The following is a 14,474-nucleotide window of genomic DNA, read 5'->3' on the forward strand; positions in this document are numbered from 1 at the left end:
ATAGTCATCTTTTTTTAAGAAGTGGAAGATGAAAGAGGTGGAAAAATTTGTCTCCTAATTTATGCATTAAGATTCAAATGCAATTCTATCTGACTCTAAAGCCAGAATTTTTATCCATTGTGCTGCACTGGGTTCTCAATAACCTTCATCTAGTCTACACTGAGCACCACTATAAAGATAAATACAATGACACAACAAGTTCTAATTAGAACATCAGGTAAGAATGATGCAGAAGCAACTTGTTTTATCATATACACAAACAAAATAAAATGCAAGACTAATAAAACTGTATTGGCACAAAAATTGATAAAAAAATAGCAAGAATAAGAAGAAAGAGATAGTTACATATACAATCTCAAGTCATGGGGAAAGCATAGATCATTCAGTAAGATAGGGTTGTTGACTTACCCATTTGAAGAAATTAAAGTAAGATTTCCCACCTCATTACACATGTTAAAAAAAATGTATAAACCAAAATATTTCTTAACAACACCATAGATAACACTACAAAATAATCAATAAATACAACTTAAATGATCTACCTGAGAAGTCAGCTTAATTGGTGAAAAAATAAATGGATGAAAATATCTGTGATATATAACACCCAATAAATAATATCTCACATATTAAGTTTATAAAAAACAATAAAAGACAGATGCTCAATTAGAAATGCTACCTAAAATAAGACTATTCACATGCAAGATTGATAAAAAATACTAAATATAAAGTCTTAAAAGTTGTTTTTTTTATTTTCTAAGATTTCTGGTTGTTCCAGAAGAACAGTATTTCAGTATGTGATTTGTTTATTTGTTGAAGACTTTAAGGTCCCATGGTTTAAAAATTCAGTCTTCTGAGCTTCAAACAACCTGTTTTCAAATCTGCCTAATTAAAAAGTCTATGAAAGGCAAAATCTAGAATGAGGACCCTTGTGCACAAACATCTATTTCTGCTGCTTGATAAATTATTCATTTTTATTTTCTTAACATTTGATGGATATCCAAGAAATAATAACCAGTGCAATTTATAGAAGGCAAAAAAAAATGGGGGCGGGGAATAGTCCTCCTTCCACAATTTACCCATGGCTGTATTAAATTATATAACTAAAAGCAATTATTTACTTGTTTTCTATGGATTAGACATATTAACCTATGAATTCAGTTGGAACTCTATTTCCTTCATTATTAAATAAACTAATCTCTGATTTAAAAAAAAAAAGTGTGAACTCTTTGGAGTTTTGGTATGATTTCACAGAAATACATAAAAAATTATATCTTACATTTTGTATCTTACATTAGACATATTTTCTGAAAAATAAAAAATTACTCAAATTGATGAAGTAAAATATAACAGAAGGAGTTCAGAGTTCAGGGAATCTCAATGTAAACTCATTAAAACTTATTATTTTATCAATGAGGAAGATAAAACAAATTTTAGAGACAGAGATTCTTTTTGCAACTTTTTCTATATTATCATGAACAGGAAAAACAATAATTATTTTTAAGCCCTTCATGCATATTAATTTATTTGAATTTTCCAATAATTTTAGGAAATTATACAACTTACATAGGTGGAGAAACTGAAGCAAAGACATTACTTGCTTTGAACTAATTAATAAAGAGGGGACCAGGATCTAATCTCATGCAGTGTTTGTACCAGGGTTGTAACATTGACTGATTTTTCCCATTCTGGAATAAATATTCCCTGTGAGGAAAAAAGTCTGAGAATTTAAAATTTAAATGAAACAAATCAAACCTTAGTCTGGTTTTGATTTAAATATGCTCCCAGATGAATACTGGGAAGTTCAGATAGGTGTCCAATATACAAAAGTAATCCACGAAGTTCATCAACCAACACTGAGGGAAGCTGAGCCTCCAAAGTCTCATAAGGATGGACAGGAACATAAGACTCAGCATCCTGTATTTTCAGGCATCTAAAAAGTAATTGGATACAATAAATAACCACTGTCTGGATAAATATACCCATAAAAATTCATGCATTAATCAAAATACTCATCTGTCATCCTACCTGAAGATGAAAACTTTAACATAATGAAGAAATATGACACACTGCTTCCTGATATTATCTGCTTTGCAATGTAGGGTTGATATCTTCCCTGAAACCAAAATGAACAATGTTAACTATAGCTTAAACAATTACCAGTGAGCAGTGAAGAAAAATTTTACAGGCTACACCAGCAGTAATTTGGTCTAGTAACTTTTTCTTTTTTTTTATTAGTTGCGCATGACAATACAATGGTCTTGACATATCATACATTTGAATCAAATGGGGTATAATTTCTCATTTTTCCAAGTGTATAGGTTGCAGAATCACATTAGTTATACAGACACGTATATACATATAGCAATACTAGTGTCTACTTTATTCTGCTGCCCTTCCTATCCCCCCTTACCCCCCTCTCCCCTCCCATCACTTCTCTCTACCCAATCTAATGTGACACATTTCTTTTTTTTCCCCCCTCACATCATCATACATGTATTTTGTATAACAATGATGGTCTTCTTCCATCTCCCATGCAATTCCCCTTCTCCCTCCCAGTAACTTTTTCTGCTGATTCCTGTGATTCTTGCACACCCCCACCTCATGCCTCCACAACTGCTCTTAAAAAGATCAGCAACTGTGTTGCCTGATCTAATGGATATTACCTGTCCTCAGGAACTTGCCTTTGAAGTTGCACTGGCTTCACTGAGCCTACATACTGCCAGTCTTCTTTCTTTCTTGTGTGTCCTTTCTCCTAACTCTTCTTTACTGATTGATCTTTCTTTCTCAATGCTACTATTAATATGAGGTCTCCTCAGGATTCAGTACTAATTCTCCTTCTCTCTTTACATCTCTTCCTACCTATATGATCTTATCTGTTCCTTTATCAATAAATGATATTGACTCCAAAAGTCTTATCTATATCACACACTTTTCCTTTATACTTCAGACCTTGAATGCTAAATTGCCTAACATTTATACATAGACATTACTGTCTGACAGCATGCCCTTACATTACAAATAATATACCTTTTGATGGCTTCCAAAATCAGTTCATGCTGTGTACATTTTTTCCCTTCCATTAAATGATACCACCAGTAGCCTATATCATTTTTAATTCTTTCATTTCCTTTAACCTCAGACCAATCCATCAGCCCTATTTAGTTTACAACACAATACACCTTCAAACTGTCCATTTTCCCTATAATCTATTTACCTTAATCCACTACAAAAGGACCCCTAACAAGTCTTCCCACATCCTTCTTTGCCTCCCTTTAATCCAAGTACAAAATTAATATATTATTTTTGGTTACTCCATCAAAACCACCAAAAGCTATCAACTATACTTAGAATGAAATTAAAACCAATGATTTATAAGGCCCCAAATGACCTTTAAATAGTTCCTTTCTTTCTCCCAACCTTGACCCATGCTCTTTCCCTCACTTACCTTAACCTTTATATCAGTAAGAATTATCTAGGTAATTACTACATGTAAAACACTGATTACCACTATAATAAGTAAGAAACAATCACTAAACAAAATAAGAGAAAATGTGATGAGAATTATAGACAACAAATTAAACATAGAACAAAATTTCTAAGTTTGAGTTCAAATAATAAATAAAAAACCATGCCCACTACTTTGGCAAAACTAATAGGACAATAAGTATAAAGTTGTTGTGTAAATACTTACATATTAATCAGCACTTAGGTGAATCTCCAATTCACCAATAAAAGTCATATCCTCACCATACTTTGAAGACAGTTTGTTCCCTCCAAAATGCATGGTGGTGTTGGGAGGTAGGGGTCTTTAAGAGGTGATAGATCATTAAGAGGAATGAATGCTATCTCACAGAGAGTGTTCTCATTGTTGAAGAACTGGATTAATTACTAGGATAGTGGGCTGCTACATAGCAAAGCCACTCCTCACGTTTTGCCTCTTTTAAATGTGCCCATGATACCATCTACTTTGTTAGGATGCTGCATGAGGCCCTTACCAAATGCAGCTGCCAGATCTTGAACTTTCCAGCTTTTACAATCATACCTAAAAAAAACCTCTTTCATGAATTATTTAGTCTGCAGTACTCAGTTATAGCTACAGAAAGGGAACTAAGACATTCCTCATTTTCACAATTCTCAGCTTCTAAAAGCAGTACCGCCTAACAATAATTGCTGTGAACTTTTACATCCATGCAAGATGGAGTAATAGGATTATTTATCCATCTCCCACTGTAAACTTAAAAAATAACCATAAAAATAACATAAAATAAGTTTTCAGGCATTGCACATAAGACAACACAAGATCGCTATCTCAGAAAGAAGGTGAAATCCATGAGTGCATTGGCTTCTCATATAAAGAGTTTCCAGGGTGTGGGACAGGGGAGACAGCCCAGAGAGAGCCCACTTGTTGCACTATCGAGATGAGATCTGAGTTAAGAAAAATTTAAATTTACAGGGAAAAAGTACCTAGGGAGAAAGAAGCCTATTTAAACCCCTCTAAAAAATGCAGCAAGGGTCTCCCTTGGTTCTTTGATTAAGTACCAATCTGTTCAAAGATGACAAAAAATTACCCAAGGCCACAGAAAAACACCAGAAAACATTTCCCTATGAAGCTTACACAAGTGAACAGATCAAGTTCCCACCAGCAAGAAGAAAAAAATAAAAGACCTCTTAAAATACCAGTCACCAGAAAGAATACTGAGAAGATTCACTAGGTTAATTTACTATGCTACATTAGCATTTACCTCAAGGAGGATTTTCTTTTGCTTTTATAGTACTGATGATTGAAGAACCCAGGGCCTTGCTACCACTGAACTACATCCCCGTCCTCTCATCCTTTTTTTTTTTTTTTTTTTTTTTGATACAGGGTATTGCTAAATTGACCATGCTGGCCTAATACTTGGAATCTTTTTACCTCAACCTCCAGAGAACTTAGGATTATAGGCATACACCATGACATCTAGCTTAAAGGGGGCTTTTTAAAAGCCCTAATGAAATTTAAAACAAACTTCAAAAAGAGTCAGTGGATTACAAGTATTCAATAGCAAGCCAGAACAAATTTGACAAAGGAATGTAAGAAAATATAAAAAGTAGCAATTTAAAATCCGTAATGTACATTATACAATAAAACAGTATTAAACAGATATTCCAAGCAGAAAAATGTCACAGAACCAGGAGAAAAACCAATCAATACAAAGAGATACAGAAATGAAAGTGATGAAAGAATCAGCAGTCAACTAACTTACAAAGTGATTACACACATAATCCACATATGCAAGATAGATGGAAAAAAAATTTAAGGACAGAAATCAAAGATATTGAAAAAAATCTAAATGGAATGTCTAGAGATAAAAAAATTAAATTTGAGATAATCAAGAGAATATGTGCTCCCTTAACTAGAAAGCAACCCTGGAAAGGTAAGGAAGAGGGCAGCACTTTAGGCACTGGCAGGAAGGATTCCCACATAAAAGTTGGGAAGAATTGAGGGCCAAGGCTAGCTGCACAAATTTATTATCAATGTTGTGACATACTGCTTGGCAGGGACCACTTGATCTATGGATTATCTCTAATACTGCTAGCCTTCCAAAAAAGTCTGTCATTAAGAACTTTTTTACATCAAGAAAAAGAACCAAAGTGTCAGCATGAAAAATAACCACTCAAACAAAGATAGCCATAAGCCAATATCTGCAGGGATTATTGCCAGTACCCACTGTGAATACCAAAATTTGCAGATGCTTAAATCTTTGATATAAAATAGTGTAGTAATCTGCCCTCCCCCCTCCCCTACAGATGTGGAACCCACAGACACAAAGGGCTGTCTGTAGTGGTTTTAGGTTATTAAGTATATAGTATAATAATCTTAGGTAATAAACACCGTCCCTAAATCCAATTCATTTTAGATAGTAAAAGTATTATTTTTGCTCTTTTCACTAAAATCCTTTGATTTGCAGATCCCTTGATGTTTTGAAGTCAAATTTACATTATTCGTCATAGTTTTTAAAACACATTGTGATTTCATCCCTTCTAAATTTTTCACTCTCACATAAACTCTGATGTAAACACAAAAAGTATTATTCATTCCATGCTCCCTAAAACTTTATGCTTTCATAACTTCCATTTTCCTTGCTTTGATAAGCAAATAAACCTCTCTTTGACTAAAAGCATATTCTGGTCATCTTTGGTAGCTGAGCATCACTAATGATAGACACTGGGCTAAGGTCTTACATGTGTTAAGGGATTTAATCATCACAATATCTTGCTGTGGTAAGAACTATTACTTGGTGTGAGATCTGCAATTAGCTAAGTTCAGAGCCAGGCTGATCACAAAGTCACAACTTAGAATTCTACAATGCACTAAAAATGTTGGAAAGGAAAAGCAGCTAGCCTGTAATAAAACAATATTGACCTTCAATTTTCTTTAGTACCTTAACTATACCAAGCCCCCTTAAGTCAGTAATCCATTAAATGCCAAAAGACAAAAAAAAAGGAGAAAGCAGAATTTTGTTACTTTTAATTTCTTGTTTAGTTCTCCATCCCACCCAACACCTCCAAAACAAGTAGTAATTCACTTCAGAGAAGTTTAGCTTCCTTAAATCAGTTTTACATTTAAGACCTACACATTTGAAAAAAAAAAAAATGCTATAAACCTTAACCATAACAAAATGTAAATGTCATATTTTTTTCTGAATTCTGCATTCACTATATTATGAATTTCTAACCCAACACATCCCTCATATTATGATATCCCAATTACATTCTTACAGACCCATGTGCAATTCATGCAATGGAACCACATTCCTTTTTGCCACTAAATGCACTTTAACTTACCAAAATCACAGCTGACCTGTAATAAGGTTTCCAAGTTGTATAGCTGTTGCCTAATTTAAAAATGGTAAAGAGAGAGTTAATTTTAGTATAACTTAAAGCATATTTAACAACTACACAGACAATGTTTCCATGCCTATTAAATAGCTTTAATACAATTTAGTTATGGATGATGTTTAACATTTTGTGAGTGTTTATTAAAAGTCAGATTTAGATAGCAAAATTTTTTAAAGAACAGAAAACACACCTTTGACCTTCCAAAAATTAAAAGATGCACAGATCTCAGAAATCTCAGAAAGGTGTATTAAAAGGTACATGAATCTCAGAAATTATTTCAAGTATCTCAGCTCTCAATGAAATACAGTTAATATCTTTAGAAAGTTTGATACATAAAACATTCTAGATCAACAGTTTTATAAGAAAATGTTACATTGTATTATATAGTAGTTTGAAAAATGCAGTAGTTTGAAAAAAGTAGTTTGAATTATGCAGACTGAAGTTATCATGGAAAGCCATATTCGTTTCCCTCTGATTTCCTGATATTCACCTTCTCTTGCTATTCTTCCTACTTGCCTTCAGTCTCTTTAAATATTAGCCCATATTCATAAATTATGTCGAGATTACAAAGATTCATTCAGCCTATTCTCTCAATAAAACACACAACATGGCACAGATACAATATCTCTTTAGAAGGTCTTATGGAATAAGAGGGGAATTCAGGACCTCTTCATTTTCATTTAAATGTACCATATATACATTTTTTTTTTTAAAAGAGAGAGTGAGAGAGAGAGAGAGAGAGAGAGAGAGAGAGAGAATTTTTTAATATTTATTTTTTAGTTTTCAGCGGACACAACATCTTTGTATGTGGTGCTGAGGCTCGGACCTGGGCGGCACGCATGCCAGGCAAGCACGCTACCGCCTGAGCACATCCCCAGCCCCCATATATACATTTTTAATGTGTTTTTAGATACTTTGCCCTAAAGTTGAGCAATAAGCACAACTGATTTGATTTAAAATAATCTTAAAATCTAAGTACAGACTGTGTTATATGTAATGAACAGCTAATTTAATCCTGCTAATTGTACTAATGACATATAGTTTAAAAAAAAAAAAAAAAATCCCAGCCAGGCACAGTGGTATACACCTGTTAATTCCAACTACTTGGAGGCTGAGGCAGGAGGAACCCTTGAGGCTTGACTATGAAACAACCATAGTTTTAAGAAACACATTATGAAGTATTTTAGGATGAAATGGCATGATACCTAAAACTTATTTATAAATACTGTACAAAAGAAGAGGGGATAAGACAGAAAAAATGTGATAAAATCTTGATGCTTATTGTAATGAGAGTATATGGGAGTTGATAATACTATTCTATTTTTGTGTATATTTGAAACTTTTCATTAAAGTATTTTTTAAAAAATCTTGCCTAAATAGAGAATTAATTACATTCTTACTATGCTGTTTCAAAGACATATTTGGAAAGTCTGAGTTTATTCTCAAAAGTTCATTGAAAGACTTTGGCTATTAAGTAATAAAGGATTTTAATTTTTCTTCCAAAATTTACAGTATGGTTCAAAGCTTAACTATTTGTTTTCTACAAACATGTCAACTACAAACAAAGATTCTGAAAAATCAATAAAAAGCAACCATTAAAACTATTACTCCAGGGCTGGGGCTGTGGCTCAGTGGTAGCACACTTGTCTGGCATGCGTAAGGCACTGGGTTCAATTCTCAGCACCACATATAAATAAATAAAATAAAGGTCTATCAGCATTACTGCTTAACTACTGTTATTAGTAAGAAAATAAAGTGTGCAACAAGCACAATTCCACTGATGTTTTTGTAATCAGTACAGAAATCACCCAGCAATGTAACTCACAAAACTGATCACCATCTACACGTATAGGGAGTTAAATACACACACACACACACACACACACACACACACACCTGAATAAATTAAAGAGATCTCTAGATGAATTCACTAATGCTGTTTCGGTAACCCACTGAATGCCAAATATTTCCACTGTATCCTCTTCAAAATTTGTTGGTAAAGGATCGAGATTCAAAATTAATCTGAAATATATAAAAAAAAGCCTGATTTAATCTCATCAATGCTAAATGTCATAATATAGCATGTCCTTTTTCACATTATTTGAATTCACATTATTCATGACATGTAATAAGTCAGGAAATGCACTGGCACCTTACATATCTGGATTACTATGGCCAGATTGTACTAAAATTTCATTCTTGCATGGTGATAAAACTTAAAAATACAGCTAAAGATCTAAAAGGATTCAAGGGCACACACTCTTGCCTGACTTTACTAGTGATTTTCAGTTGTAATATTTCATTCCTTGGGGCAACATTTAACTTTTTAAAACAGTCAAAAGTTATTATGTTTATCTAGGGAATAGCATAATCCAAGTTGGGGAATCTCTTTTAAGGTCTCCAATAAGGTATAAATATAAAATCAACAAAAATTATTTCCTTGATGACTGAAATTCCCTCAGTAGGTACTGCCAAAATATTTCAAGAATGTAGTTTTACTGTAATATGAATATACCTGATCAGAGCAAAAATAAGTCCATGACTTCCATAGGTATAGATAGGATTTGAAGTAACTGTGGCAACAGAAATGTGTATGCCTTGCTTAAAAATTATCAAAAAAAGCTAGACTATTATAGTCACTAAAAGGAAATACCATTTTAAAAGGCCCTAGTGTTTTATAATTCACTTTGATTAAAAGATAAGTTAGTGCCCAGTTCCCCACCCCACAGGGTAGGTAGCAGTAAGGTAAAAGAACATCAGTTTCCAAGGAACTCCTCTTTAATACTCAAAATACTTTTAGGTGTGCTCTAACCAGGAAGCCAACAACAGAACTAATTAATTTGCATCCTTATTGATACAATAAGCCTATTTACAAAACACGGTTGGGCAAATGCCAAAATTTATAATAAACTGAAATGAAAACATTCCTAACAAACTGATGAATAATCAGATAAGGGATAAACAGTCTCTTACTTTTTTTTTTTTTTTTAACCTACCGTTTAAGGGCTCCACTAGCAAGATAGGATTCTCCAGAAAAATTTTGTCCTAGTCCTCGGTTGTCAAAAGCACAGGAAAAGGAAGGGGGTTTGCACCATTCTGTCCCCAGTTCCAACTCTAAACTGTCAGTAAGGAATGTCGACGCAACATAACAATCATCCATTATTTACTTCATGTCCTGAAATGTTGTGTTTCCTTATGATTACCATTAAGGCTCCAAAGAGAAGTTGTAAAAAGATTCCTGAAAGTGAAACGAGCCGAAAGATTAGGAGTTACCTTAGAAAGTTCCTAAAACACTCCATAGCACAAAGAAAAAAAAAAAAATTTACCCTCCCCAGGTTCCTACCCCGCCATGTCAACCCAGATCAAGGCTGTCAGACCAAGGCTCCCCCGACTGGCTGTGTGGCACTGTTGTAAACTCTGCCTTCCTTGTCGGATTCTGCCGGCTGGGACAGGGAAATGTTTGCAAAACGGATCCAGCTTCAGCTCTGAGCCCGCCTCGAACTGCGTGCGCCCTCTCCTAAGTTGCTAAACCTCACTCCGCCGGTATCCAGGTGGCAGGGTGGAGAAAGCTCCCTTGCAGGCTGGGGCAAATTACACCGGGCAACTGCTCCTGGGCACCACTCCTTCTAACGCGTGTAGGAGACACACACCAGCGGCACTCAAGCAGTGGGTGAGCGGAGCCGGCGTCCGGAGCATCAGGCTGCAACAAGGCCCCGACGACTCCCCTTCCCCCACGGTGCCCGTCGTACCTGACCTTACCTGCAGTCCCGGAGATCTGCTCCCCAAGATCACCTCTACCGCCCCGGAGTTCATGGGATCTAAACCGGAAACAGGCAAAATTCCCGCCAAGGTGCGCCCGCGCTCTGGAAGGGCGGGGCCACGGCGTACCCCGCCCCCGGCTCCCAGTCCTCTCGCGATGTCTTCACAGAAACTCCTCGCTCTCGGCGAGCTCTCGCGAGAGATAAGGATACGCTGAGCGTTTACACCTTTTCTTTCTTCTGTACCTGTAATTAGGACCTCGTCTGGAAGGTGGGGTTTCGTTCGAAAATGAAATTAATAATTGAGGCAAAGGTGAGGAGGGCCTATGAAGAGAGAGGTTATCCTCCTGCTTGGCCCAACAACAGCATTCTTCGAGGGTGGGTCTCTGTCACACCCAGAGGCACTGCAGCCCCCGTTTTTTTCTGCTCAAGTGCCTGGAAGTCTTTTGTTGCGATGGAGGATACCTTTTGCCCATAGACTAGACAGGACAACAAGCTAATCCACTGTTTTGAAACACTACGGGTCCTGTGGCCCTTTAGATACAAAGACTGTTGCTTACTTTCTTTACAACACATGTGGAGAAGGTTAGCAGGATTTTGTAAAAATGTTATTTCTTTCTCGGTATTTTGCTTATCTTGTCCAAGTGTTCTTTTTTTTTTTTTCTTATTTATTGGTGCATTACAATTGTATCTAATAGTGAGATTCATTATATATAATTATATAATTATACATGCATATAACTTGATCAATCTCATTTCCCATTATCTCTTCTTTCCCTCTCCTTTTCTGTCCCCCTGATCCTCTTGCTCTACTCTATTGGTCTCTCTTCTGCTGTTAGTATTGTTTCTAAGTTACTGCATTATACTTATATTACAAAGGCAGGATTCATTGTTGTATAGCTGGACATGGACATAACCTAAATTTGGTAATTTCATTTCCTAGTACTTCCCCATGTCCTTTCCTTCTCCCTTCCTCTCAATCCCTCTTTTCTACTCTGTTGGTTTTCCCTTATATTGATTCCATTTTTTTTTTCTCTCCAGCTTTTTACCTTTAAGAGAATATTTTCACTCCTTAATTGCTTGAGTTTCACTTAGAATGATATTCTTCGGTTCCAACCATTTTCTGGAAATGACAATGCTTCATTCTTTGTTATGACTGAGTAAAACTCCATTGTTTATATATAGCACATTTTATATCCATTCAACTAATACACACCTAGGCTGGTTCTATAACTTATGCATTATGAATTATCCTGTCCAAGTGTTCTTTAAGATTGAGACCTCAGAAGTCTTTTCAGAGAAACTCAGAGAAAAACAGAATTTCTAATTCAAATGCCTTTTCTAATTAAGTATTTGGTATTGCCCCAGCTCTCCACAATAGTTTGTCTTGCCTTCAGTCCTGTATGGGGAACCTATCATAACTCCTCTCTGGTTAAATCAAATAACCAGGGGCTGGGGATGTGGCTCAAGCGGTAGCCTGCTCGCCTAGCGTGCGTGCGGCCTGGGTTCCATCCTCAGCACCACATACAAACGAAGATGTTGTATCCGCCGAGAACTAAGAAAAAATAAGTAAATATTAAAATTCTCTCTCTCTGTCCCCCTCTCTCTCTCTTTAAAAAAAAAAATCAAATAACCACACATTTTCTGACAAATGGGATGAAGTGAGAAAAAAGCACAATATGATCTCTATTCTGAGCAGTTTAGGGCTACTGTGATGGGTGTTTATTCTGCTCAGTTGATGTAACATGAGACCTGATGGTTTGTTATGGACTACTGCATCTCACTTATGGTCCATAGTCTAACTGTAGCATGTCGATGTCCTCCAACATTGATTCTAAAGGTATATTCCTTAGATATGAGAATAATGTGACCTGGCACTGTGTTTAAGAGAATTTGGTCAACAATGGCCAATATATTCATCCTCTGATCAAAGTAGACTCATTTTTTTTTCTTTTTAAGTGTTTGTTGTTAAGTGATTAACTTGCTTTAATCTGTTGAGTGGGATGGAAGAACAGTTCTAACTTAATTTAGGACTATTAACATGTCAGTAAGAATCTCCATCAGGTAATATATGACTTGCTCAAGAAAAGTGTTTGAGGGTTGTTTAATGAAATGGTCATTTACATAGGTGTGGACAGGATTACCAGAATACAAAAGTGATATTGACATACCCAAAGCTAATAAGAGAGACCTAAGAAGTTAAGGGAGGAGAGATTACCAGGGAGCAGTGAGGTTTATTACTAAGTGTGACAGTCACCAGCCCCTTATGGTGCCTTCATAAGAACATAACCATTGCCTACCTAGAACCCAACAGGAAAGGAGCTGGAAGTTAATTACCCAAAGTGCTTTCCCCCCCGAAACTCTCCAGTTTCTGCTGGTGTTTCTCATTGGCCAAAACCAATATGAAAACGGGAAGGGTTGCAGTCCTTACAATTACTTCTGTAGTTGATGGAACAGGTAGACAGAAAATTAGTATAGATAAGAAGACCCAAGTAGCACAGTCAACCAGTTTACATGCCACTCAACACAATGATAGCAGAATAACATTCTTGACAATTGCACATGGAACATTCATGAAGATAAACCATATTCCAAGCCATACAACAAATGTCATCAATTTTAAAAGGATCAAGGGCTGGGAATGTAGCTTAATGGTAGAGTGCTTCCATAGCATGCTCTCAGAGAGGCCCTCAGTTTGAAATGCAAAGAAAAATGAAATATTGAAATCATACAAAATATATTGTTTGACAATAATAAAATTTTAAACTATTTGTAATAGAGAAGAAGAAAAAGCTCAATTCAGTAATTTAAGCATCTATCTTAAGAAGATAGGAAAAAAAATCTAGTGTATTAAAGCTTGAACCAGCAAATGGAGAAAATAATAAAGAGTAGAAATAAATGGAATAGAACAAGAGAAAAAGAGGAAATAAGTGAAAACAAAAGTTATTTGCAAAGATCAACATGTAATTAATAAAACCTCTAACTGGACTTATCAAAAAGAAAAAGAAGACACAAATTAACATTATTAAGAATTATATAGTTGTCATTAATAATTTTATAAACACTAAAAGGAAAAGAATATTAGGAATATTGTGTCATGGAAAAATGATGAAATGAACAAATTCCTTCAAAGACATGAACTACTCACACAGCTCACAAAAGATGAAAAGGATAAATTAAATGGCTTTAAAATTCATCATTTGAATCTTTGGTTATGCCCCACTCCTGACCATACACATTCCACACTTCTTAGAATGGCTTTAGTGTTAAATTCTCCCAAATATTCAAGGAAGGAATAATGCCAATTCTATACTAAGTCATCTAGAAAATAGGATTGAATACTTCAACTCATTTTACAAGGCTAGTATTGCATCAATATCAAAACCTGACAAAGACAAGAAAAAAATTGCAATCCAATATCACTTGCTGAGATAGAGGCCGAAATTTTAGAAAGTAAAATTCAGCAATATATAAAAAATGACATATAAGAAAATCATTTTTATCTTAGGAATGCAAGTTTGTTTCAAATTTTAAAAAGCATTCAGTATAACTCATTATATCAGCAAAGTATAAAAGGGAAAAATCACATCATCACAATAATAGATGAAAAATTTATTTGAAAAAATAAGTATTCATTCATGATAAACTCTGCAAGCTAAAAAATTTTTCCTTACTTGATATGTGATATCTATGATAAATGTACTATTTGCATCATATTTATTCATGAAAATGAATGCTGTCTCCCTAAGATTGAGAACAAGGCAATTTTGGTCTGCTTTTCTCACTTGTTTTCACCTTTTATTGGAGATTATTAGCCAAAGCAATAAGCTATGAGAA

The 14,474-nt window shown here is 35.0% G+C and overlaps 1 protein-coding gene across 1 annotated transcript in view; it reads right to left on the minus strand.

Moving 5' to 3' along the window:
* The window catches only part of MMS22L (MMS22 like, DNA repair protein), a 127,374-nt gene extending 116,614 nt beyond the window's left edge, over positions 1-10,760 (minus strand). Inside the window, exons 1-6 of the mRNA XM_081295429.1 lie at positions 10,629-10,760; positions 9,876-10,117; positions 8,776-8,901; positions 6,826-6,875; positions 2,026-2,113; positions 1,753-1,930 (exon numbers count right to left, since the gene is read on the minus strand). Of these exons, the coding sequence (XP_081151555.1) occupies positions 1,753-1,930; positions 2,026-2,113; positions 6,826-6,875; positions 8,776-8,901; positions 9,876-10,039 (606 nt within the window). The 5' untranslated portion in view covers positions 10,040-10,117; positions 10,629-10,760. The remainder of the gene's footprint in view (positions 1-1,752; positions 1,931-2,025; positions 2,114-6,825; positions 6,876-8,775; positions 8,902-9,875; positions 10,118-10,628) is intronic.
* Between the last annotated feature and the right edge of the window lie 3,714 nt (positions 10,761-14,474).

The sequence above is a fragment of the Spermophilus citellus genome (genome assembly GCF_964194105.1).
Source record: "Spermophilus citellus genome assembly, chromosome: 5".
In the NCBI taxonomy this organism is placed as follows: domain Eukaryota; kingdom Metazoa; phylum Chordata; class Mammalia; order Rodentia; family Sciuridae; genus Spermophilus; species Spermophilus citellus.